General features: G+C 39.8%; 1 protein-coding gene across 3 annotated transcripts in view; it reads right to left on the bottom strand.

Annotated features, from left to right (window-relative positions):
• Nucleotides 1–725: 725 nt before the first annotated feature.
• BIVM (basic, immunoglobulin-like variable motif containing) overlaps nucleotides 726–21,473 on the bottom strand; it is a 31,540-nt gene continuing 10,792 nt past the window's right edge. The window contains exons 3-11 of one of the 3 annotated variants that reach the window (XR_014071903.1): nucleotides 19,194–19,320; nucleotides 15,357–15,452; nucleotides 14,738–14,842; nucleotides 14,425–14,519; nucleotides 5,877–6,009; nucleotides 5,171–5,257; nucleotides 4,137–4,233; nucleotides 2,306–2,664; nucleotides 726–1,054 (exon numbers count right to left, since the gene is read on the bottom strand). Coding sequence is in view for 2 of the 3 variants with exons in the window: in XM_081552118.1 (XP_081408244.1) it covers nucleotides 2,371–2,664; nucleotides 4,137–4,233; nucleotides 5,171–5,257; nucleotides 5,877–6,009; nucleotides 14,425–14,519; nucleotides 14,738–14,842; nucleotides 15,357–15,452; nucleotides 19,194–19,320 (1,034 nt within the window). In the remaining variant the exon portion in view is untranslated. Of the gene's footprint in view, nucleotides 2,665–4,136; nucleotides 4,234–5,170; nucleotides 5,258–5,876; nucleotides 6,010–14,424; nucleotides 14,520–14,737; nucleotides 14,843–15,356; nucleotides 15,453–19,193; nucleotides 19,321–21,473 lie in introns of all 3 variants that reach the window. The other 2 variants (XM_081552118.1, XM_081552119.1) reach the window with 2 other exon arrangements.

The following is a 21,473-nucleotide window of genomic DNA, read 5'->3' as shown; positions in this document are numbered from 1 at the left end:
CAAACTTGTAAACCAAGTTATTAAGTGATAGTGTATATTAAGTGTTTTATAAAAGTTGATTATGGCCAATAAGCAATAGGTATAAACTCATCCTCTTTTCCTGGATGTCACTGCTGCTGCTAAGTCGCTTCAGTTGTGTCTCACTCTATGAGACCTCATAGACGGCAGCCTGCTAGGCTCCTCCCTCCCTGGGATTCTCCAGGCAAGAACACTGGTTGGTGGGTTGCCATTTCCTTATCCAATGAGTGAAAGTGAAAAGTGAAAGTGAAGTCATTCAGTCGTGTCCGACTCTTCTGGACCCCTTGGACTGCAGCATACCAGGCTCCTCCCTCCATGGGATTTTCCAGGCAAGAGTACTGGAGTGGGTTGCCATTGCCTTCTCCACTAGATGTCAGTATGTTCTCTGTTTTATGTTGCATTCGTCTCCATTCTTTACCAACCTCTTCTCTGAAATATCTGGCTGAGCTATATGAAATCAACCAGATTTGACCTCCAGAAATTACAGTTTCATTTGGTTCAAGCTAAAGAATTACACTTTCTATTTCCTGTTATAAAGTCTTAGAAAAATCTAAAATTACAGACATATACCTATAGTCTCACTGATTATACAAGTCAGAATTTCTTACACTACTCAGGCAGAATTGACAAATTCTGTCATGTACTTTTGTCATATACTTCAAATTATAAGGCCACTCCATTCTTAAAAGTTAAAAACATTCACATGATTAAAAGTAGAAAACAAAACTTTATTGATGAAAACTTCTTAAAAGTTCCAGTATGAAGTAACAAAATCAACAACCTACAAATCTCTTTCAGTCCTTTGCCTTTCAAGCAAAATATTCTCTTCAGAAAAATGCCCATTTCATAATATCCCCATCTGTAGGCTAGGCGTGTCTGAGTGGATACATGGATATAAAATTCAAAAGAGAAGGAAATGAAAATATTTTCAAAGTAAAAATCTGAACCCTTTCCTTGAGGTGTATTGCAATATTGTTACCAACATATTCAGCACCTTGTAATAATCAAGTTACTGATTGGAGTCCTGGAACAGCCCCTGGAATGAAAGAACAAGAGATCCTAGTTGTTTATGAGTCACAGGTTGGCAGCAGAAGAAAAACTGACAGCAACTGGACAGGAGTTCAAATACATGAAATCCACACATTCTGAACGATTACACACTCACTTCAAATAGCTAATAGTCTATATGGTTTTACAAAAGGAAAGAGCTCAGAGCCTGGAATATGGATAGTTGCCCTCTGAGTGATGGTCAGTCTTAACGCATCTTCAATGCTTTTTTTTATCAACACATGACTCAATATGCAGGGACCAGTCAAATATCAGATCTCATCTCAAAGATTACCTTGGGTGTAGAAACTTCAGATGCCACTTGTTATTTGGTTGTTTTAGTTGCTAAGTCATGTCTGACTCTTTGCTACCCCATGGACTGTAACCCATCAGGCTCCTCTGTCCATGAGATTTCCCAGGCAAGAATACTGGAATGGGTTGCCATTTCCTTCTCTAGGGGATCTTCCCAACCCAGGGATCAAACCCATGACTCTTGCATTGGCAGGCGGGTTCTTTACCACTGGGCCACCAGGGAAACCCACTTGTTCATTTACTCTATTCCTAAATCAAGGCTTATTGTAGACTTGTAGACGTCTTTCAAGACCTAAAGTTCCTGTCAATATGTAACAACAACATACCAAAAAAGTCCAGAACACCTGAGTTGATGCACTAAGTCACCCATCTGCACCAGCAGAAAAGATCAGCGCCTGGAGTCTTTTCTCTTTTGCCTCTTTATTGAGAATCCTGAGAAAGTTAATCAGGAAAAATACGAGGCAAGCAAGATACCGCTACAAGTAAAAAGAATTTCTAGACTCACTAAACTATTTGAAATGAGCTTTAACCACGAGAGAAAAACTAGAAGTCAACAGCCCCAATTTTTTTTAAAGGGTAGAGAGTTAGTACCTTAAATTTTGAGCTTAGGAATAAAACTGCAACAAATATCTGGGGGTCAAGTCATGAGAAATCCCTTCATGCTTAAGTATTTCAAATCATGATGCTATTGAATGAAATTGTGTCTGATTTGTTTATATATAATTTTATTGGACTTTGCAAAACTGTCCAGAATGTTTATATACTCTTAATTTTAAAAGGACAAAAAAAAAAAATCTGTGCTTATCTGTTTATATGTCTGAAATCACCCATCCTAATCATATACAAGCTTATTTGCTGGAGGAACTACAAGGTTATGTTTTGCCCCACAAGATCTGATCCTATTTAACGTAGACTTAAAATCTCCTACTGCCTTAATGCAGTCCTGCATCGATCAGCTGTGTGTATGACACCCATCGCAGGGACCCAGTGTGGTCAGTCATTCCCCTCATAATCACTGTAACGATGGTAGCCACTGTTCCTTCTCTCGTGGATGCTGGACATCTTTTTCCACGTCGAGTCCTGATGGAAACCAGTACTGAAAGACCGGCCTAGGCGCCCGTGCTGCTTCTTGGAGATATTGTCCTCACTCTCAGATTTGGCAATTCCCTGGGCATGTGTTGGAGGCTGTGATTCCTGTTTAATGGTTCCAAACGGAAAGTTCCAAAGGCCAAATCTTTGCCAGCTAAGTCTCTGGAATGCTATGATGCAATGCAAATTTCCTCCAACCTGAGAAGAAAAAAAAAAAATGTTGGCTTCAGAAAACACTAGGAAACTAGTTATACTGTAATATGTGGGTCCAATGAATTCTCTTATTGTCCCTCCTTTGTGCGTGCATGCTCAGCTATCCTGACTCTTTGCGACCCCATGGACTGTAGCCAACCAGGCTCCTCTGTCCATGGGATTTTTTCCCGCTGTCATCTGCATCTAAATAGTTATTTAACCTTTCCAACATCATCAGATCACACTACCCAGCATCTTTCCCAACCAGCTGCCTTTACAAAAATATAACAATGTCCACAGGAGCCAAAACCCCTTCCCCGCCCCCATATGCCTCTCTACCTCTCACGCACGGTCGGCCCTCCCACGCTGCCTAATCCAGACACCAAGATCATTCCTCTTTCTCTCCCCGCTCTGTGTTCTTCACAAGTCAGTGGGATTATAGCAATGCGCTGTCTCCTCAACCCACAGAACATGCCATTCCCTGAGAACAGCCCCCAGCAGCCTTGTTTGTAAACATGACTCTGCCCCAAGGCCACAGTTAATGCCCCAGGAGTGAGCACCTGACTCAAACTGGGCCAAGACTACAGAACTGGGCTGGAGGCAGGCCAGTCTTAGTCTAGACTGTTCATCTGAAAGGGCGACCTAAGTTGAAAGACGATGATCTTCAGGAAGCAAACAAAGACAGCTGAGAACAAGACAGACTACCTCCCTGCCCCTGCCTGGCACCCAGCTGGACTTCTTGCCTTTTTTAAATTTTAATTTTCAATTAGAAGATAATCACTTTACAATATTGTGGTGGTTTCTGCCATACATCAGCGTGAATCAGCCATAGGTATACATAGGTCCCCTCCCTTTTGAACGTCTCTCCCTCCTCCCACCCACGTTGCACCCCTCTAGGTTGTCACAGAGCACCGGCTTTGGGTTCCCTGCATCATACAGAAAATTCCCACTAGCCATGTGTTTTACATATGGTAGTGTATGTGTTTCAATGCTATTCTCTCAAATCATCCCACCCCCTCCTTCCTCCACTGTGACCAAAAGTCTTTTCTTTATGTCTGTGTCTCCTTTGCTGCCTTGCATGTAGAATCGTCAGCACTATCTTTCTATAGTCCATATATGTGTGTTAGTATACAATATTTGTCTTTCTCTTTCTGACATACTTTATTCTGTATAATAGGCTTTAGGTTCATCTACCTCATTAGAACTGACTCAAATGCATTTCTTTCTATAGTTGAGTAACATTCCATTGTGTATATGCACCATAACTTCTTTATCCATTCGTCTGTCAATGGACATCAAGGTTGCTTCCATGTCCTAGCTATTGTATATTTCCTTTTAAAGACACGTGTCCTCAATTTTCACTTTTCTGTCTAAAATGGTCTGAACTGGGTTTCTGTTATTTACAACCTAGAGTGCTGAGTAAAATAACTGCATTTTGGCCAGTTGAGAAATACTTTCACACACAGTGGTATTCTTACCTTCTTTGTCTTTCGATACTGCAGTCCCCTCTCTAAGTGCCGGATATCTAGATATTCTGGATTTTGAGTGTTTAGATCAGTAACAATATCTGCCCACCTATTGTTAAGGAAGAATAAAGCACAATTTTCTTTAAGTTAAAAATACTTTTAAAAAATAATGGAACTTTTCACATGAGCAATTTGCTACAATATTACCATGGCAATAATTCTCCCATCACAGGATTATTTCATCTATTAGGTTTCCATAAATCCTCTTTTTAATGACAGTTCTCTTTATCTAACTAATGCCAAGGTTAAAAATGGTTACTCTCCATATGAAATAAAAATACATATCAACCTGTTAAATGATATCCTGCAGGCTAGTGTGGAAACATTCCATATTTTCTTTTTAATTGGAGTCAAGTACATTTTCAAAAGTTTTATAAGTTAGTATGCCTTTATTCACAAACAACATGATTGATGGTGTAGAAAATCCAAAACAATTACAAACTGCTTTGTATTGCAAATCTGTTACTAGCACTAACAGTTGAATTTGATAAAGGTGTAAGATTTAAGGCCTATATAGAAAAATCCATTGTATTTTTCTACACTACCAGAAAATAATTAGGAAATACATGTTTTAAAAATCAGTTTACAGGAACAATATTCAATATTGTAATAACCTATAATGGGAAATAATTTGAAAAAATATATATATATAACTGAATCACTTTACTGTACACCTAAAACTCATACAACATTGTAACTCAACTATTACTTCAACTAAATCAATTTACAATAGCATCAAAAAATATACACACTTTGGAAAAATTTTTAACAAAATATATATAAAACTCTATGCTGAGAAATACCATTGCCCAGAGAAATTAAAGCTCTAATTAAGTGGAGATACAGTCTATGTTTATAAAGAGAAGACTCCACATTATTCAGATGTAATGCTCCCCAAACGAAACTATGGATTCTATTCTAATTAAAATTCCAACCGGCTTTTTAGCAGAAATTGAGAAAAAGTAGAGAGGGAGAGGTTAACATACTTTTTACAGTGAATAGCAGGATGTTTTCTACTTGATTCTCCAATTAAGATCCAATATTCTACTTCCTGTGGTGTGAGGGGACCCCTGCTAGATATAAAATACATTCACAGTAAGCTTCATAAAGTCATTCACTCCCTTGAAAATATTACTTTAATTATATACTGATAAAACATACACTGAGGTTTATGCAGAAATAGCATTCATTAGCATTAGAACAGAACTGGAGTTAAGGTTTGAACAAAACTCCAAAAGCCATTAAAGAGGAAGCATAAATTAGGGTAGGGCTTGATCGCTTGTTACAAAATGTGGTTGTTTACTTGCTAAGTCATGTCTGACTCTTTTGAGACCCCATGGACGGTAGCCCGCCAGATTCCTCTGTCCATGGTATTCTCCAGGCAAGAATACTAGAGTGGATTGCCACTTCCTTCTCCAGGGGATCTTCCTGACCCAGGGATGGAACCCGCCTCTCCTGCATTTCAGGTGGATTCTTTACCACTGAGCCACCAGGGAATCCTGAGAAAAGCCTAATAAACCAAACACAATTCTGCAAAAGATTAAGCTACAATGTTTAAAAGGATAGTCTTACTTGATGTAAGGAAAGCAAATCATCAAGTCTTCCAAAGTCTAATGAACCAAATATTTCATAAATGCTTTCAACAATATATTTTCCTGGTGAAGTATGCACATAAAATATAAAAATGCTTACCTATATGCTTTATTCGCCTTAACAGGGGTTGCTTCAAAGCCAATTGGACAAAAATAATGATTTTGGCAATGATAGATATAAGCTAACGATTCATCTTTCAATCCATGAGTTAACTTCGACAAGGCCCCAGAAGCTACAAAGAAGCAAAAACAAACCAACTGAGGAACCACAAAGCACTGTCTATGCTTTATACAAACAATTAGTTAAGGACTCAAAGGCAGAAGAGACGTTACTTGGGACAAATGGACACTGCTGGGGAATAAATGAATAACTATCGATAGATTTTTTTAAAAATTAATGGATTTCAGTTTTATCCTTTAGACTGAAATTCAGATAAACTGAATAGCAAACTAAATAACTGAAATATGTCCTTGATTACCAAAACCTTCAAATAACACACATGCTTGTCTACAAAAGTTAATACTCCGTATATATAGCAAGAGTCTCAACTTCTCTGGTTGTACACATCTATCACTAGAAATTTCTAAGTAAGCATGTCCATGATAAGCATGGTTGTTTATAAATTAGATATATTTACTACTGTACTAATATAAAAGATACACAAAAATAGGAATTTTTAATTAGATTAAAATGTAGACATTCTAATACATCCTTCCCAGACCACAGTGATCACTGCATAGCTGTCATATGCAAACATCCCAATTTGGAAACCACTAAAGTATATGGACAAATATAAACTCCAAACAAGTTCCAAAATTGAAAACTTTTTCCCATTAACACACATTACAATCTTTTCTACGAAAAATCACCGAAATTAGAGGAACAGCTTTTACAAGCCAAGTGGTAAGAACATTTTTATAGAGACTGGCTGGTGAACCACTGAATCCTCTTATAACTGCTTCTCCCTGTGTCTTTCCGATGACTGCGTGTATTAGTTATGAAGTAATTTCAAAAGTATTACATAAGAAACCATTTTTTACCACCACTCAATACTTAAAGCCATTAACTGAAGTTTCATTAACTTGCATCTCCTGGAAGAAGCTAAATTATTCATGAACAAATAGCCCATTAAGACAGGAAATCCTAAAAATGGTTGAAATAGATGAAAACTTGCAAGTTATGGCTTTTCTGATGGACTTTCTGGCTTTTCTGATGGACTTTCTGATGGACTGAAATAGCTGAAGCCCAAGAACAGCTGGTCAATGGCTGTAACAGAGCCAAGGATGTGGGAGCCCACCCCCAGCCCCCACAGACACACACAGTTTGTGAGTTCCATGGAGACCGTAACATCTCTGTCTTAAACTCTTTCTCCAAGGTTTCAGCTAGGAGATTTTTACTCATAGATTCACCATAGATTTTTACTTCATAATGTGCATTCCTGCATGCATGGCAATCTGTTCTACTACAATCTCTATTTCATAATGATAAATAAGTCTTTCTGCTGTTTTGGGCTGAGTTCCCCAGACAAACTAAAAACTGACACCCAAGGACAGTTCTAAATGAAGAATTCTAAGAACTAAAATTCAGAAGATGCTCAGTATTTCATTTCCATAGCTGAACTTGACTGTAGATATATTCCAGAATAGTAAGCAAATGTAAATAGATTTGCACTCTTCATAAATCCAGCAAATATTAAAGATGCTTATACACATAACTGGTTTAGGAAGACCTCTTGAAATCTTTATCAGAGTGTGAAAATGCCAAGTAAAAAGTAACCCCAGATAACTAAAACTTCCTGTGAAAGAACTTTATTGCAACTTTTTAATGGAAATCTTTATTTCACACTTCCCTCCTTAAGTCAAATGTAATCCAAAACAGCTGATTTCCTTATTGTGATTGTGAATAGGAGTCACATTAATGTCTGGAATATATTCAGGGGCAAATGAGATAGGAATGAAAGTTTGCCCTCATTAATATTCATACTATTTCATCTGTTACAAATACTCTTCGACTATGTCCTAGTTTTCTAGAGGACACGGGGTAGGTTTTCTTCTGTGAAGTAATGATCATGCTACTCAGGTATGTCTTTTGTTATTATTTCAAAGTACATGACAATGGACTTAGATTGTTGTTGTCGTTGTTCAGTCACTAAGTCTTGTCTGACTTGTTGCGGCCCATGGACTGCAGCCCACCAGGCTCCTCTGTCCATGGGATTCTCCAGGCAAGAATACTGGAGTGGGTTGCCATTTCCTTCTCCAGGGCATCTTACTGACTCAGGGTTCGAACCTGGGTCTCCCACATTGCAAGCTGATTCTTTACCATCTGAGCCACCAGAGAAGCCCTGGATCAGGGCACTACCCTTGGAACTACTCAGCTCTGTTGCTGTAGCTGAAAGCAGCCACAGACAGAAACAGCCGTGGGCCATGAATAAGCAAATGGATATGTCTATGTGCCAATAAAACTTTATTTATAAAATGGGCTGCTTGCTCATGGGCTGTTGTTTGCTGACCTCTAATTCAGATCAGTAATTTTCAGATTTATTTTGACATGGAACTCCTTCTGCAAGGAAAGTTTACATGTCAGGCCAGTCCATTAAAAGGATCAAAGCTGTTACTGTGGCCCAAAAGGAGGTAGGGAACCTACATGCTCACCTCTCTCCCCTCACCAGCCCTGAGGCACTGCCATAGAATTCCCAAGACTCAACTGAGCACAGAATGAAAAATCACTGTGTTTCCTATCAATGGAAGACCACACTCCTGATAAAGAAGCGCGACAGCACCTCTTTAGAAAGGCAACAGCATATGTGCATGCTAAGTCACTTCATTTGTCTCTGACTCTTTGCGACCCCATTGACTGTAGCCCACCAGGCTCCTCTGTCCATGGGATTCTCCAGGCAAGAATACTGGAGTGGGTTGCCATGCCTTCCTCCAGGGATCTTCCTGACCCAGGGATCAAACCCGTGTCTCTTACGTCTGCTGCACTGACAGGCTTTACCACTAGCGCCACCTGGGAAGTCCAGAAAGGCCACGGCGGTAGTTCTCAAACCTGACCACAAAGGGCTTGTTAAATAACAGATTGCTGGTACCCATCCCCTCAGTGACTGACCCAGTAGGTCTGGAGTGGGGACCAATAATTTGCATGTCTAACATGTTACCAGGTGATGCTGATATTCATCCAGGGGTCACATTTCGAGAGCCATTGGTCTAAGGTTAACAGGAAATTTTTATTGCACTCAATTCGGAAAGCAAATTAATGAACAGCTACCAACTATTGGGTTAGCCAAAAAGTTTGTTCAGGTCTTTCTGTAAGCTGTATCATGACATTTTCTGTAACAGGAAAACCTGAACTGTTTGGCCAACCCAATATATCAGGAACCATAAGGAAATGAAAGACAAGGAATCCACGGTACCTCAAGCTGCCCTCGTAGAGAAGATAAAAGAGGTGACTTGGATATAGGGTGGAAAAGATGCCACGAAAAAAAGGGGTGTAATTCAAAGGAGAAGGAGCACCTCGGGTCTAAGGAATCAAGAAGGGGGTGGCATTCAGGACAGAACAAAGTCAAGTGGCAGGATTCTGACAACCCAGACAGAGGAAGGAGCGTGTGGAGAAAACCACACTATCGCGCGGGAGGGAGATGGTCAGGGAAGAGCACATCATCTGGTTCAGAATGGAGGGCACACAGAGAGGCCTCTCGTAGGGCACCCCCAGAATTTCAGGGTAAGGTCAGAAAAAGATCACCTTCTGAAATAAGAGACAGTAAACACCGCACTTAGTACATTAAGGCAGTCATCCAAGACAGTGATGCTGCACAGGAGAAGACAAATGCGTTATAGATGGAAACTAAATTCAGACCGATGTGGCGTCTAAACCAGAGCATATCAAGAATCTGAAACCTCAGCGACAAAGCAGCCACTACCAAATGCAGAGCCATGATGCGGATGGTGTAGAGAAAGCAGAACAAAACTACCAGAGGAGCAGTGTGGGTCCTGAGCAGCCATTGAGAAAATGCTGGTGCCTTTGATAGTGTATTTCTCACTTTCAGTTAATATATTAGCATTCTGATATTCTGTGAGCCTGCTGGGTAAGAATCTATTCTTTAAGAATAGGACTCCAGAGAACTCTAAAAGAATTTATCAAAATGTATTTTTATACCTTCAAAGACAAGAACCGGATTCTGTAATCTAGCAACACAGTATCATCCTGCAAGGTTCTTAGACCCTTGAATCTTCTAAATTCAACTGGTACATGCAGGACAGCATCGAAAGACCAATCTGCTCTCGCCTGGGATGATGCTAAGGACTTGACGCTTTCAGCAAGCTACACAGAGTCCCTACAGTAGGAAAGGATATATTAGTGCCACACACGGAAAAGATTTATCCAATCTTGTGTCGAATACGAACTGGAGAAAACCAGAAGATGAGGAAAACAGAATATAAATGCACAGTCCACTCAAGATGCACTAAGACACTGTAGTTAACTGGTACCAAGGGCCAGGGCGAGTGTATCCACGAGTTACGTCGGGATGGGGCAAAGGTATCTACCAAAAAGAATAAAAATGAAATACATGAATGTTAGTGTAATTTTCAAGCTAGTTGTTAAAAACAAATGAATCTAGATGTTCCTGGCATAAAAGCTGGTAACTAAGGGAACCAACAGTTTGACGTTACTCTAATAAGTAATAATAATAGGAAGTGAATAGTAATAAGTAAACCAATAGTTTGACATTAATGTTGACAACTTTTGGCACAAAATTTTGTGAGTCATTATTAAATACATCTCTTAAAAACTGCTTCAACTCATATTCACAGTCAAATCTGTTAATTTTTGTTAAAATCCATGGGTTTTGCTTTTATTCCATGAGTGAGAGCTTCCCAGGTGGTTCAGTAGGAGAGAATCCACCTTCCAATTCAAGAGATGCAGGTTCAATCCCTGGGTCGGGAAGCTCCGCTGGAGAAGGAAATGGCAACCCACTCCAGTATTCTTGCCTGGGAAATCCCATGGACAGTGAAACCTGGCAGGCCATAGTCCACGAGGTCGCAAAGAGTTGGACACAACTGAGCGTGCACAAGCTCAGTTCACATTTCCTGAAGGCCCACAGGAAATGAGCAAGTCAGCCAGAAAAGAGGGAGTTCCAAAATCTACGAAGTGTAGTCACCAGGAAAATGTAAAGCCTGTTGAAGAAAACAGGCCTGAGAGCCCTTAAAAATAATCTAAGCATAGGACTTCCCTGGTGGTCCAGTGGTTAGGACTCCGAGCTGGCACTGCAGGGAGTGTGGGTTCAGTCTCTGGCTGAGGAACTGGGATCCCATGTGCTATGCCACACGGCACCTCACAAAAAAAAAAAAAAAAAAAATCTAAAACAAAAGCTACATTTCAAAGTATTTTTTTAAAATGCACACTAACAACTGGCCATGGTTTTCACTATTGAATATCCCAGAGACAAACAAGAAAAGCCTATCTCTGCAACTCTTTCTTCTACAATGAGATGGGACAGGGACGACTTCTGCTCGACACAGGTCAACACTCTCCACTCAGAATACAATCAGAAGTCCCAAGGGTCACATGGGTAAAGTCAGAGGGCATCATACTTAGAATCAGAGGGCTACTGAGGGAAGTCCCTATGACCAAGGAGCCCGGCAGACACATTAAAAAGATCCAACATCATATAAGGCTGCACATCCCAAATGCCAAACAACATTAAAAAGATCCAACATCATATAAGGCTGCACCTCCCAAATGCCAAACAACATTAAAAAGATCCAACATCATATAAAGCTGCACATCCCAAATGCCAAACAACAGACAAAAATGACCAGTATTACAGAAATTAAGAGGAATCTGAGTGTCAGACATAAGACAGGGCTTGCTGAGGACCACTGAGGCTTGAAGAGGAAGATCAAGGGGGACATGGATCAGTGATCCTTCAGGAAAACACATGTAGAAAAAGAGACAGTGAGGAGTCAGGTCTTGTAATAGGGAAAGTGAAAACAAGAACAAAACTGGGAAAGTACAGCACTGAAATTTATTTGAAGAAATCATAGCAACAATTCCTCTCTTCCCATCAAAAAAAAAAAAAAAAAAAAAGAGGAGGGATGGAGAGGAGAGCCTATTCCACGAAGGAAAAACGCTGATGTGTGTTGCAAAGTCTATCCTCTCTTAGCTTTTTATTGCCTGATCAATTACTAAGAGGGGCTGTGTTGACAGCCACTGTGGAAACAGAAAAAATTAACAACATTTAAGGCTCCCCTTCCCACAGAGAAAGGAAGGGAAAGTGAAGTCACTCAGTTGTGTCCGACTCTTTTGTGACCCCGTGGACTGTAGCCTACCAGGTTCCTCTGTCCATGGGATTTTCCAGGCAAGAGTACTGGAGTGGGTTGCCATGTCCTCCTCCAGGGGATCTTCCTGACCCAGGGATGGAACCTGGGTCTCCCAAATTGCAGGCAGACGCTTTACCGTCTGAGCCACCAGGGAAGCTCCATGGAGAAAGGCCCCCTGCAACTGCACAGAGCTCAGTCAGTAAGAATAAAATCAACATTTATTGAGTCCTTACTCTGTCAAGCAAGGGGCTAAGTATATTACAAACACGTCTCCTTTTATCTTCACAGTGACCCTGTGGGGTGGAAATATGGAGACAAGGTCTACACTGGCTCAGTAAGATAACAGTCTACACTGGCTCAGTGAGTGAGCGTTTAAGCGCCTCGTTCAGATCACAGAACCAGTATGTGCAGAAGCCAATATGCAGACTCCAAGTCTGACTGACTCACAAGCAGCTTGATACACCTGCGAAAAGGCAACAGAAATAGACCCTGTTTATTTACTGTTACTCTGTGTTCAGTCCTTGATCTTGGTAAACCAGGTACTCTCTCTGCTGACAAAGACTCTGCTTGACCAGACTTCAGTTTGATTTCGGACGCACGCAGCAGCAAGCAGCCGCGAGTGCTAGCTGGAAGCAGGGCTTAGTTTCTCAGACCTGGACTCCTAACCACTGGGCCACAGGAGCCAGCAGTTAGGGCTAGGGGTCCTAGCCTTGCCTGCCTAGTCAAGAATGAATTCAGGCGAGGAGGCAGAAGATAAAGAGTAAAGTAAAAAGTTTATTGAAAGGAAAGGCACATGGGCAAACTCAGAGGGTGGTGCCTTTGAGGAGTTTAAACCCTTTATAAAGGGGCAGTTTTCCGGATCCATGTCTTCCCTCAGGCCAGTCACCTTGCTTTGTCCCCCCTAGTTAATATGTCTTAGGACCTGCCCCTGGGGTGTGCACACACACCCTAGCCAAGATGGCTCTCGAAGTGAAGGCTTCTGGGAGGAGCAAGACTCATTATGGCCTGGAATTATCTTCTGACTTTTCACTCCAAGGAGCCTTTCTGCGCATGGGTAATGTCTCCCTTATCAGACAGCTTTTTTCCCTTTCTTTGTCCTTGCCATGATTATTTTCTTGAGGTAAAAGGCAAAGACTGGCTATTTATCCTGTTTCTTGTTGGGTGTAAATTCCTCAACGGGAGCCCAGCTATCTCTTATGTCAAGAAATGCAAAGAGGAGGCTGGCTGACTGTAAATTCCCCAACCTGGAGCCCATCTATAGCCTACCTTAAGTAAGGCATCTCTGAGCCTTCTTCTCAGCTAGGCTTGGACCTTGGGCTTCTGTGTCCATCCTGGCTGAATCCAGTTTTAGCAAAAATTCTGCCAAAGTCAGTTAAGAGAGAATCCCCCACCCAGATACCAGATCAAGGTCCTTATCCTTCACTCTTAAAGCCCAACCCTTAGACTGCCTGAGATAAGATTTGTTAGACCGGTTCAGCAAGGACCCTTGATGTCTCGTCTTAATAACTTTCCATCCATGGAACCCTCGCTTTGAGAGTTGGTTTGTTGTTTCAGGTTGAGCCCGATTGCTCTCCCATGACCCAGTTCCCCATTACAACAGTCTACAATAGTCTTCCTTACCCTTTTGACAAATGTCAGAAGAACATTTTCTTTAACACTGTGTTGGAGGTTTCTGATTGTAAAGTCAAAAGGTGATTGTGAAATTTTAAAAATGGAAATGTTCAAATAATGCAAATTATTTAACTAGCACATAACTAACGCAATCTTTAGGATCGACTCCATTATTCTCTGTAACAACCAAGATCCTTTTATAATAGAACTGTGTCACTTTCACAGTTCGTTGTCCTGTTACACATTACTACGCCAGTCTAACATCAAATATTCTAAAATCCTTGCATTCCCTTTCAGGAAGAGGAACTGCAAATTCCATGCTTCTTCCTGAAAGGATTTTAGTAGCAGCAAGCTCTCTCTCTTGCTCTCTCTCTCTCACACACACACACACTCCACGGACCCAAAAAACACACGGTGCTAAAGCAGTGTTTATGACATGCCATGAAGTTTTAGAAGTTCTACATTCAAAGAGGAAAAGAACTAAAAGATATTAAACTGTATATCGAAAAGTACCCTATATATTACTATCAATATTATCTATTATGATTTCCTCTTGGATAGAGTGATAGACTGTATTTAGAGTTTACAGCATATCCCATGAATCAAAACCAATCTTTGACATGAATCCTAAAGCATATACCTATGTGTGTGTGTGTATGTGTGTGTGTGTGTGTGTGTGTGTGTGTGTGTGTGTGTAAATCTTCTATGTATTTACTTACCAGTTTCTCCAGCTGTTTTATTCTTCCCATGAGGCTTATATAGAACATATGAGCATCCTTTCACATGGAAGTGGTCATTAATTTGTCTAAACCACCTGAAAAATAACAAGAAGACTCATTCATAGCAACAATTCCATAACAAAGAAAGTGCTATTCCAATTTCAGTAAAATTCGGGCAGAGCCCAATTCTGGCATACCTATCAGAAGCTGGGTTCAAACAGTCAGATACATGGTATACTATTAATGCACACCTACAAAATTATTATTTTGCAGAACTAGAAATAAGGTCTTCCTCTAAGCACAGGCTTCGTACCTCATAAGTGTCGTATTTCCAGTGAAGGGGCCGAACCTAATATCTTCAAATGGAGGCTGAAAGCCCAAAATATGTAAAGCTTCTTCTTGGGTGATGGCTGGAAGACTACAAAAGAAATACGGCCTCTCATTTCACAATCCCCATCATATGCAAATGCAGCTTGTCTCAATGTTACTATGTCTGTCTCATCTGCAAACAATTTTACTAACATTTAAAATTTTTATCTTATCAAAAATAATGCATGCACATATTTTTAGCTAAAAGGTTTAAAACAAAATACAGCAGTTTTCCTCCAACTTCTAAAAAATCTATTCTTAAAAATCTTCCATTATAGGGACTTCCCTGGCAGTCCAGTGGTTAAGAATCTACCTTCCAATGCAGGGGATGCAGGTTCGATCCCTCGTCAGGGAACTAAGATCCCACATTCTGCAGGACAACTAAGTCTGTGCATCGCAACTAAGACCCAATGCAATCAATCAATAAATACATTTTTTAAAAAAAGAATATTTTTAAAAATCTTTCATTATTCCATGTTCCAAAATCTTCCATTATAGCAAAAGCAACACCAAATAACTTCTCAATTTGTAGTTTAGAGATAGCAATCAATTATCAAACTTACTTTCCAGCTCCCATTGTACTATATAAGAAATTCCAACAAGAAACTAATGAGGAGATGCCACAAGAAGTCTTATATTGTGGTCGGCTTATGCAGTACCTGAAAAAATAAAAGAGATGTTTTCTTCACTTGAATAAACACAAAATACGCATATAGAAACAGAATACTCATGGCAACTGAGCATGTTAGCATAATGAAAACTTTGATCATTCAAACCAATGTTAAATATTTATTCATTTGAAGTATTTTCATATTTGTTAAACACATTATAAATGCATAACTGGCTCAAGTGGTAAAGAACACACCAGACAGTGCAGCAGCTCAGGAGATGCAGGTTCAGTCCCTGGGTTGGGAAGATCTCCTGGCAGAGGAAATGGTAACCAGCTCCAGTATTCTTACCTGGAAAATCCCATGGACCAAGAGGCCTGGAGGGCTTTAGTCCATAGGGTTGCAAAGAGTTGGACACGACTGAGCATGCATGCATTATAAATGCATAACAATAAATCATGCTTTTTAAGAATGATGGCTAAGTATGACTAGTTAAAGTGAATGTTACTCAAATGAATGGAAAAAAATTACAGATATATAAATTTAGACACCAACTCCTGAAATTTCAATGCAAACTCCTAGTTGAGCTACATGTATGACTATTAGCAACTTCAGCTGCAGGAATTCTTTATATAGTCTGGATACTAATCCCCTATCAGATACATGATCTGCAAACGTTTTCCCCCACCTTGTAGGCTGCCTTTTCACTTTGCTAATTGTTTCCTTTGGTGAACAGAAATGTTTACGTTTGATGTGTAAGTAGTCCCATTTGTCTATTTTTGCTTTCGTTACCTGTGCTTTTGGTGTCATACCCCAGAAAGTGAAAGTGAAAGTCACTCAGTCGTGTCTGACTCTTTGTGGACTATACCCATGGACTATACAGTCCATGCAATTCTCCAGGCTAGAATACTGGAGTGGGTAGCCTTTCCCTTCTCCAGGAGATATTCCCAACCCAGGGATTGAACCCAGGTCTCCTGCATTGCTGGTGGATTCTTTACCAGCTGAGCCACAAGGGAAGCTCAAGAATACTGGAGTGGGTAGCCTATCCCTTCTGCAGTGGATCTTCCTGACCAGAATCAAACTGCGGTCTCCTGCATTGCAGGTAGATTCTTTACCAACTGAGCTACCAGGAAAGCCCAGAAATCACTGCCATATCCAATGTCATGAAGCTTTTCTCCTTTGTTTTCTTCTAGGATCTTACAGCTTTAGGTTTTACATTTAGGTCTTTAATCAATTCTGAGTTAATTTTTGTGTATGATGTGAAGAAAGGGTCCAGTTTCATTCTTTTGCACATGGATATCACAGCACCATTTTCCAAAGAGACTATCATTTCCCCATCTTGTGGTCTCAGCAACCTTGCAGAAGATTATTTGCCTATTTGCATGAATGTTTATTTCTAAGCTCAATTCTGTCCCATTGGTCTATGTCTGTCTTTATGCCGGTACCACACCATCTTTGTTATTGTAGCTCTGTAATATGTTTTAAAATCAGGAAGTGTGTGGCCTGTGTTGCCCTCCTGTAAGCACCACCTTTCCTGTAAATCACTAGAGGCAGTGTCCTCAGCTGGCATACAGGAGGTAAGATAATCAAGTAGCAATCAGCACAGTGTTTTCTTCTGCAGTCCTCCCTGTATTTCTGTAGTGCTGACCTTGATGTCCTCAAAGAACTCAGATTCTTCCCCTCTCACTCCACAGCTCATACCCCTAGATTTAACCAGAGTCACCAAATGGTTCGGGGATGTCACCTGAAATGTAGAGCAACCTGCATTGTTTGAGGCCAGCAGTAGTCTATGGGGTCTCAGTATCTCCTCTCCGTTAACACAGAATGTATGGGATCTGATGAGTATGTGTTAGAGCCAATGGTTTGGGGAACATTGCTATTTCTTTGTTTCAGGGAAGATAGAGGATTTCCTGTTTTTCATTTTGTTGTTATTGTTTTCATGGGTTTGAGGGAAGGAGTGGAGTAAAAAGACCTTTCTCTGTCATGGTACAACCTCCCTCCTCCATCTTACACACTTCTTCACAAATCCTTGGGATCAAGCCTAGGCACTGTTAAGACTTTTCATACTTCTTCATCAGTCCAAACTTGTTTCCTGGTCTTGTTCATGACCAGCTTAAAACTTTTACTGACATTCTACTGTCTCCTGTGGGTCTTTCCATTCCATCTCCAGCCTTGTAATATTCTCCAGGAAATACACTTGTCATCCTAGTAGTTTTTCCCCTTAGGTTATTTCTCACATCTATCTTTCCTCATCCAAGTCTTTATGGCCTTACATGTTATCCTATTAAGAATAATTACTCATATATGTGGTTATAACAAATCCTGTCAAAGGGATTCAGAACAAAATGCACAAAAGCTCGCTCCAAAGAAACTAAAATTAATGTTTTTTATTTGTGTCACTTCTCCAATACAGTCTACCAGTTTATCTTTGTAAAATATGCTTTTGTTAAGGAAGCATCAGTGGATTATCTCTACCCCAGAAAAAAAGTTCTAAATTCTTAGCCTGACATCCAAGAAATAGACTGTGGAAGGTGTTATAAAGAAAGAATATGGACTTTGGAGTCCAATTCTCTTCTGTTTCAATGAAAGATCTACTTATTTGCCATGTGATGTCGGGTAAGTTTCTGAGCTGCTATGAACCACACTCCAGACTGGTCTACTCTTCTTTACCAACCTGCCAGACACTTTCCTACCATCCATTCAAAGACCTTTAGACCCTCTACCCCTTCGTTTTCCTCTCTTAAGCCACAGCTCCTCAGTGAAGCATTTCAGTGACCATTACCTCCTCTCATGTTGGTTGTTTATTCCCACCCATCATCTGACCGAGTTCCTAAGATATTTTACATTTTTGTCTCTTCTAAACTAGATTGGAGAATAAAGTCCTGTTTTCTGCATCTCTGTACTCAGCCCACAGCAAAGCGTCCAATATTTATAAAATAAGAGAAAGAAATCTAGTATTTTTTAAAACCTCAAATCATAGATCAGTAGTACTTAAAAGCTATCATGACTTAAACATCTTTTTCTTTAGAACAGGGACTCTATGTTAAGGCCACCAAATAGCCCCAGCTGCTAAGTGGAAGATTTTCTCATTAAAGGAATGCCAGTTAGTAAAGGCAGAAGAAATGATAGAATTTTGAAAAATCACCATTTCATAACAGGATTCAGGCAGGGGTCATCAATGGGTTTGGTTAAAACCACTAGGTGAAAAGTTGATGGTTGTCTAGATGTTCGCTCGATGCCACTGTCAACACTGTGATGACTTGATGGTTGCAGAGAGAAGAAAGGAACCTGATAGTGTGGCTAAGGCTGTGGCCCCCTTAATCCAGTGATCACTCTTAGAATCTCTAATCTCGAATGAGCAGACTCCACATACTTTCTGATGGGATACAGTATGAAGGACACAAGGTCACCAAGACAGTATTCTTGCCCCCAAATATTCAACCAGAATCTAATCACATCTTTACATCAACTTCCAGTTTACAAGGACCGCTGTGAGTGTGCTCAGTAGCTCAGTCATGTCCGACTCTTTGGGACCCCATGAACCAGAGCCCTCCAGGCTCCTCTGTCCATGGTATTTTCCAGGGAAGAATACTGGACTGGGTTACCATTTCCTTCTCCAGGGGATCTTCCTGATCCAGGGATCGAGCTCGCATCTCCTTCATTGGCACATGGATTCTCTACCACTTTACCAGGGAAGCCCAAAAATGAGATACTAAGGAAATATTTGTTAACTTCGTTAGGTATGACAGTGGTACTGTGGTTAGGTTAAAAAGGTCAGTTTTTAGCAATTACCATCGTCTGAGGTCTAATACTTTCCGCTGCTTAATATCTTCAAGAGGAGAATACTGAGGCCATTCCCTTTGACGTCTCCCTTTCTTATCTGAAGTTTTTTTCTTGGAAACTTGCTTCTTTCCATTGCCTGGAACACAAGAGTATAAAAATGAGGTAAGATGAAGTAAGCTCCCAAAACAATACAATTAATCATGTAACAAAATATCAAAGTAGCTAGGTCTAACAATGCTATTCGCAAAGGTATTGAAAAACCTCATGTATCTTCAAGAATACCCCACTGCCTTAAAGAAAGGGATAGAGAATAAAAGCTCATTTAAATGACCGTGAATCTTATTTCCTATCAGGTTCTTATATTTTAATTCCTGAGCTAGTCACTTAGCTAGCAAAAGAATCAATCACAAAATGCTTAGCCACATCTAGAAAATCAAATCAGCAATGGTAAAATATTTAACGAGACCAATTTCCAGAAAATGAATCCTTCCTATAAAATAATAAAACCACATTAATGTTACTCTGTTGAGAAAGTAAAAGCAGCAGATCCAATAATCTGATGATGTGATGTTTAAAAATAGCTCCAGGCCTACAGAGACCACAAAATGAATTAAGAATGATGCATACAAGTACATTATTAAAATGCAACTTTAGCACCAGGAGCCAGAATGGAAAACAAAGTCTCCTTTCTGTATGCAAGTAGGTATATATGTGTGCACAGACAGACACACAGACACCACACACATTCTCCAAAAGACACAAAAGACAACCCAGTGGTTATCTATGGGGGGAGGGAAAATTGGGAGCCTCACCAAAGGGAGACAAAAGTGAATTTTTATACTCTTTGATTTGTACACTTTTTCATTTACATTCAGTGGATCACCCAGTCAAAAAATAATATAAATTAAGATATTGTTAATTAACATCCAAGCCTCATTTCACTAAAACATCATGAACATTTCAGATAGCTATGTGCACTTTATATCTTTTTAATTTTGATCTCACCGCATGTGGGATCTTAGTTCCCTGACTAGGTATCCAACCCGCACCCTCTGCATTGGAAGCGCAAAATCTTAACCACTGGATCACCCGGATAGTCCTAGCTAGGTGCACTTAAAAATCTCTTACACATATTATATTTTAAACAAAATCAATCTGCTATAAAAATTAAATAAAAGCTAATATTTCATTTTCATGAGTCAGCCATAAATTATAAAATACAGATTATAGAGATATATGTTTAGAAAACAAACATAGAAAAAGATCCATTTTCTTCATTCAAGATGCTCTGCAATGAAACCATCTGGCACCCAAAACCAGCTGGAACCATCAAGACCTACTGTATATCACAGGGAACTATACTCAATAATTTGTAATAACTTGTAAGGGGAAAGAATCTGAAAAATATATATGTATATGTATAACCCAATCACTGAGCTGTACATCTGAAACAATATGACATTGCAAATCAACTATATTTTAATAAAATATTTAAAAAAGACTGAGGTCATATGTTCCCTGTCCACAATGGAACTAAATTAGACATTGGTATTTAGAAAAACCCTAAATATATGGAAATAACACAGCATACGTCTAAATAAGGTATTTATCAAAGAAGAAATAACAAGGGAAATTGGAAAATACTTCAAATTAAATGATAGTTAAAAATAGAATGTATTAAAATCTATGGTCTTCAGCAAAAACAGCACTCGAATTGAAAGTGTTAGTTGCTCAGTGGTGTCTGACTCTTTGTGACCCCAGGGACTAGCCCACCAGGCTCCTCTGTCCATGGGATTCTCCAGGCCAGAATACTGGAGTGGGTTGCCATTTCCTCCCCCAGAGGATCTTCCAGACCCAGGAATCGAACCTGGGTCTCCCACAGTGCAAGCGGATTCTTTACCATCAGAGCCAACAGAGAAGCCCAAAACTGTACTTAGTGAGCAATTTTAGAGCATTTAATGCTTACGCAGAAAAGTCTTCATCAAGAGGATAGAAAATAAAGGAAGTAAACCCAAAATAAGAGGAACAAAACAGTAAAGAATACATAAATCGGTTGAACAAAAAACAGACAATTCAGAAAATTAGTAAAGCTAAAAGATGGTTATTTGAGAAGACAAACAAAGCTGATACACCCACTGCTAGATAAAAAAAAGAACATAAACTACCAGCATCAGGGATGAAAAAAGAGTTATCACTAAAGATCCTACAGGTGTTAGAGGGATAAAAGGAACTGTTAGGAACAACTTTATGTCAACACCTTGACAATGTAGATGAAATATACAGACCAAA

Source organism: Giraffa tippelskirchi, chromosome 12, assembly GCF_054371585.1.
Source record: "Giraffa tippelskirchi isolate mGirTip1 chromosome 12, T2T-mGirTip1v1.2.pri, whole genome shotgun sequence".
Lineage (NCBI taxonomy): Eukaryota > Metazoa > Chordata > Mammalia > Artiodactyla > Giraffidae > Giraffa > Giraffa tippelskirchi.
The sequence above is the reverse complement of the archived record's forward strand: the minus strand, read 5'-3'. Positions and strand labels throughout refer to the sequence as shown.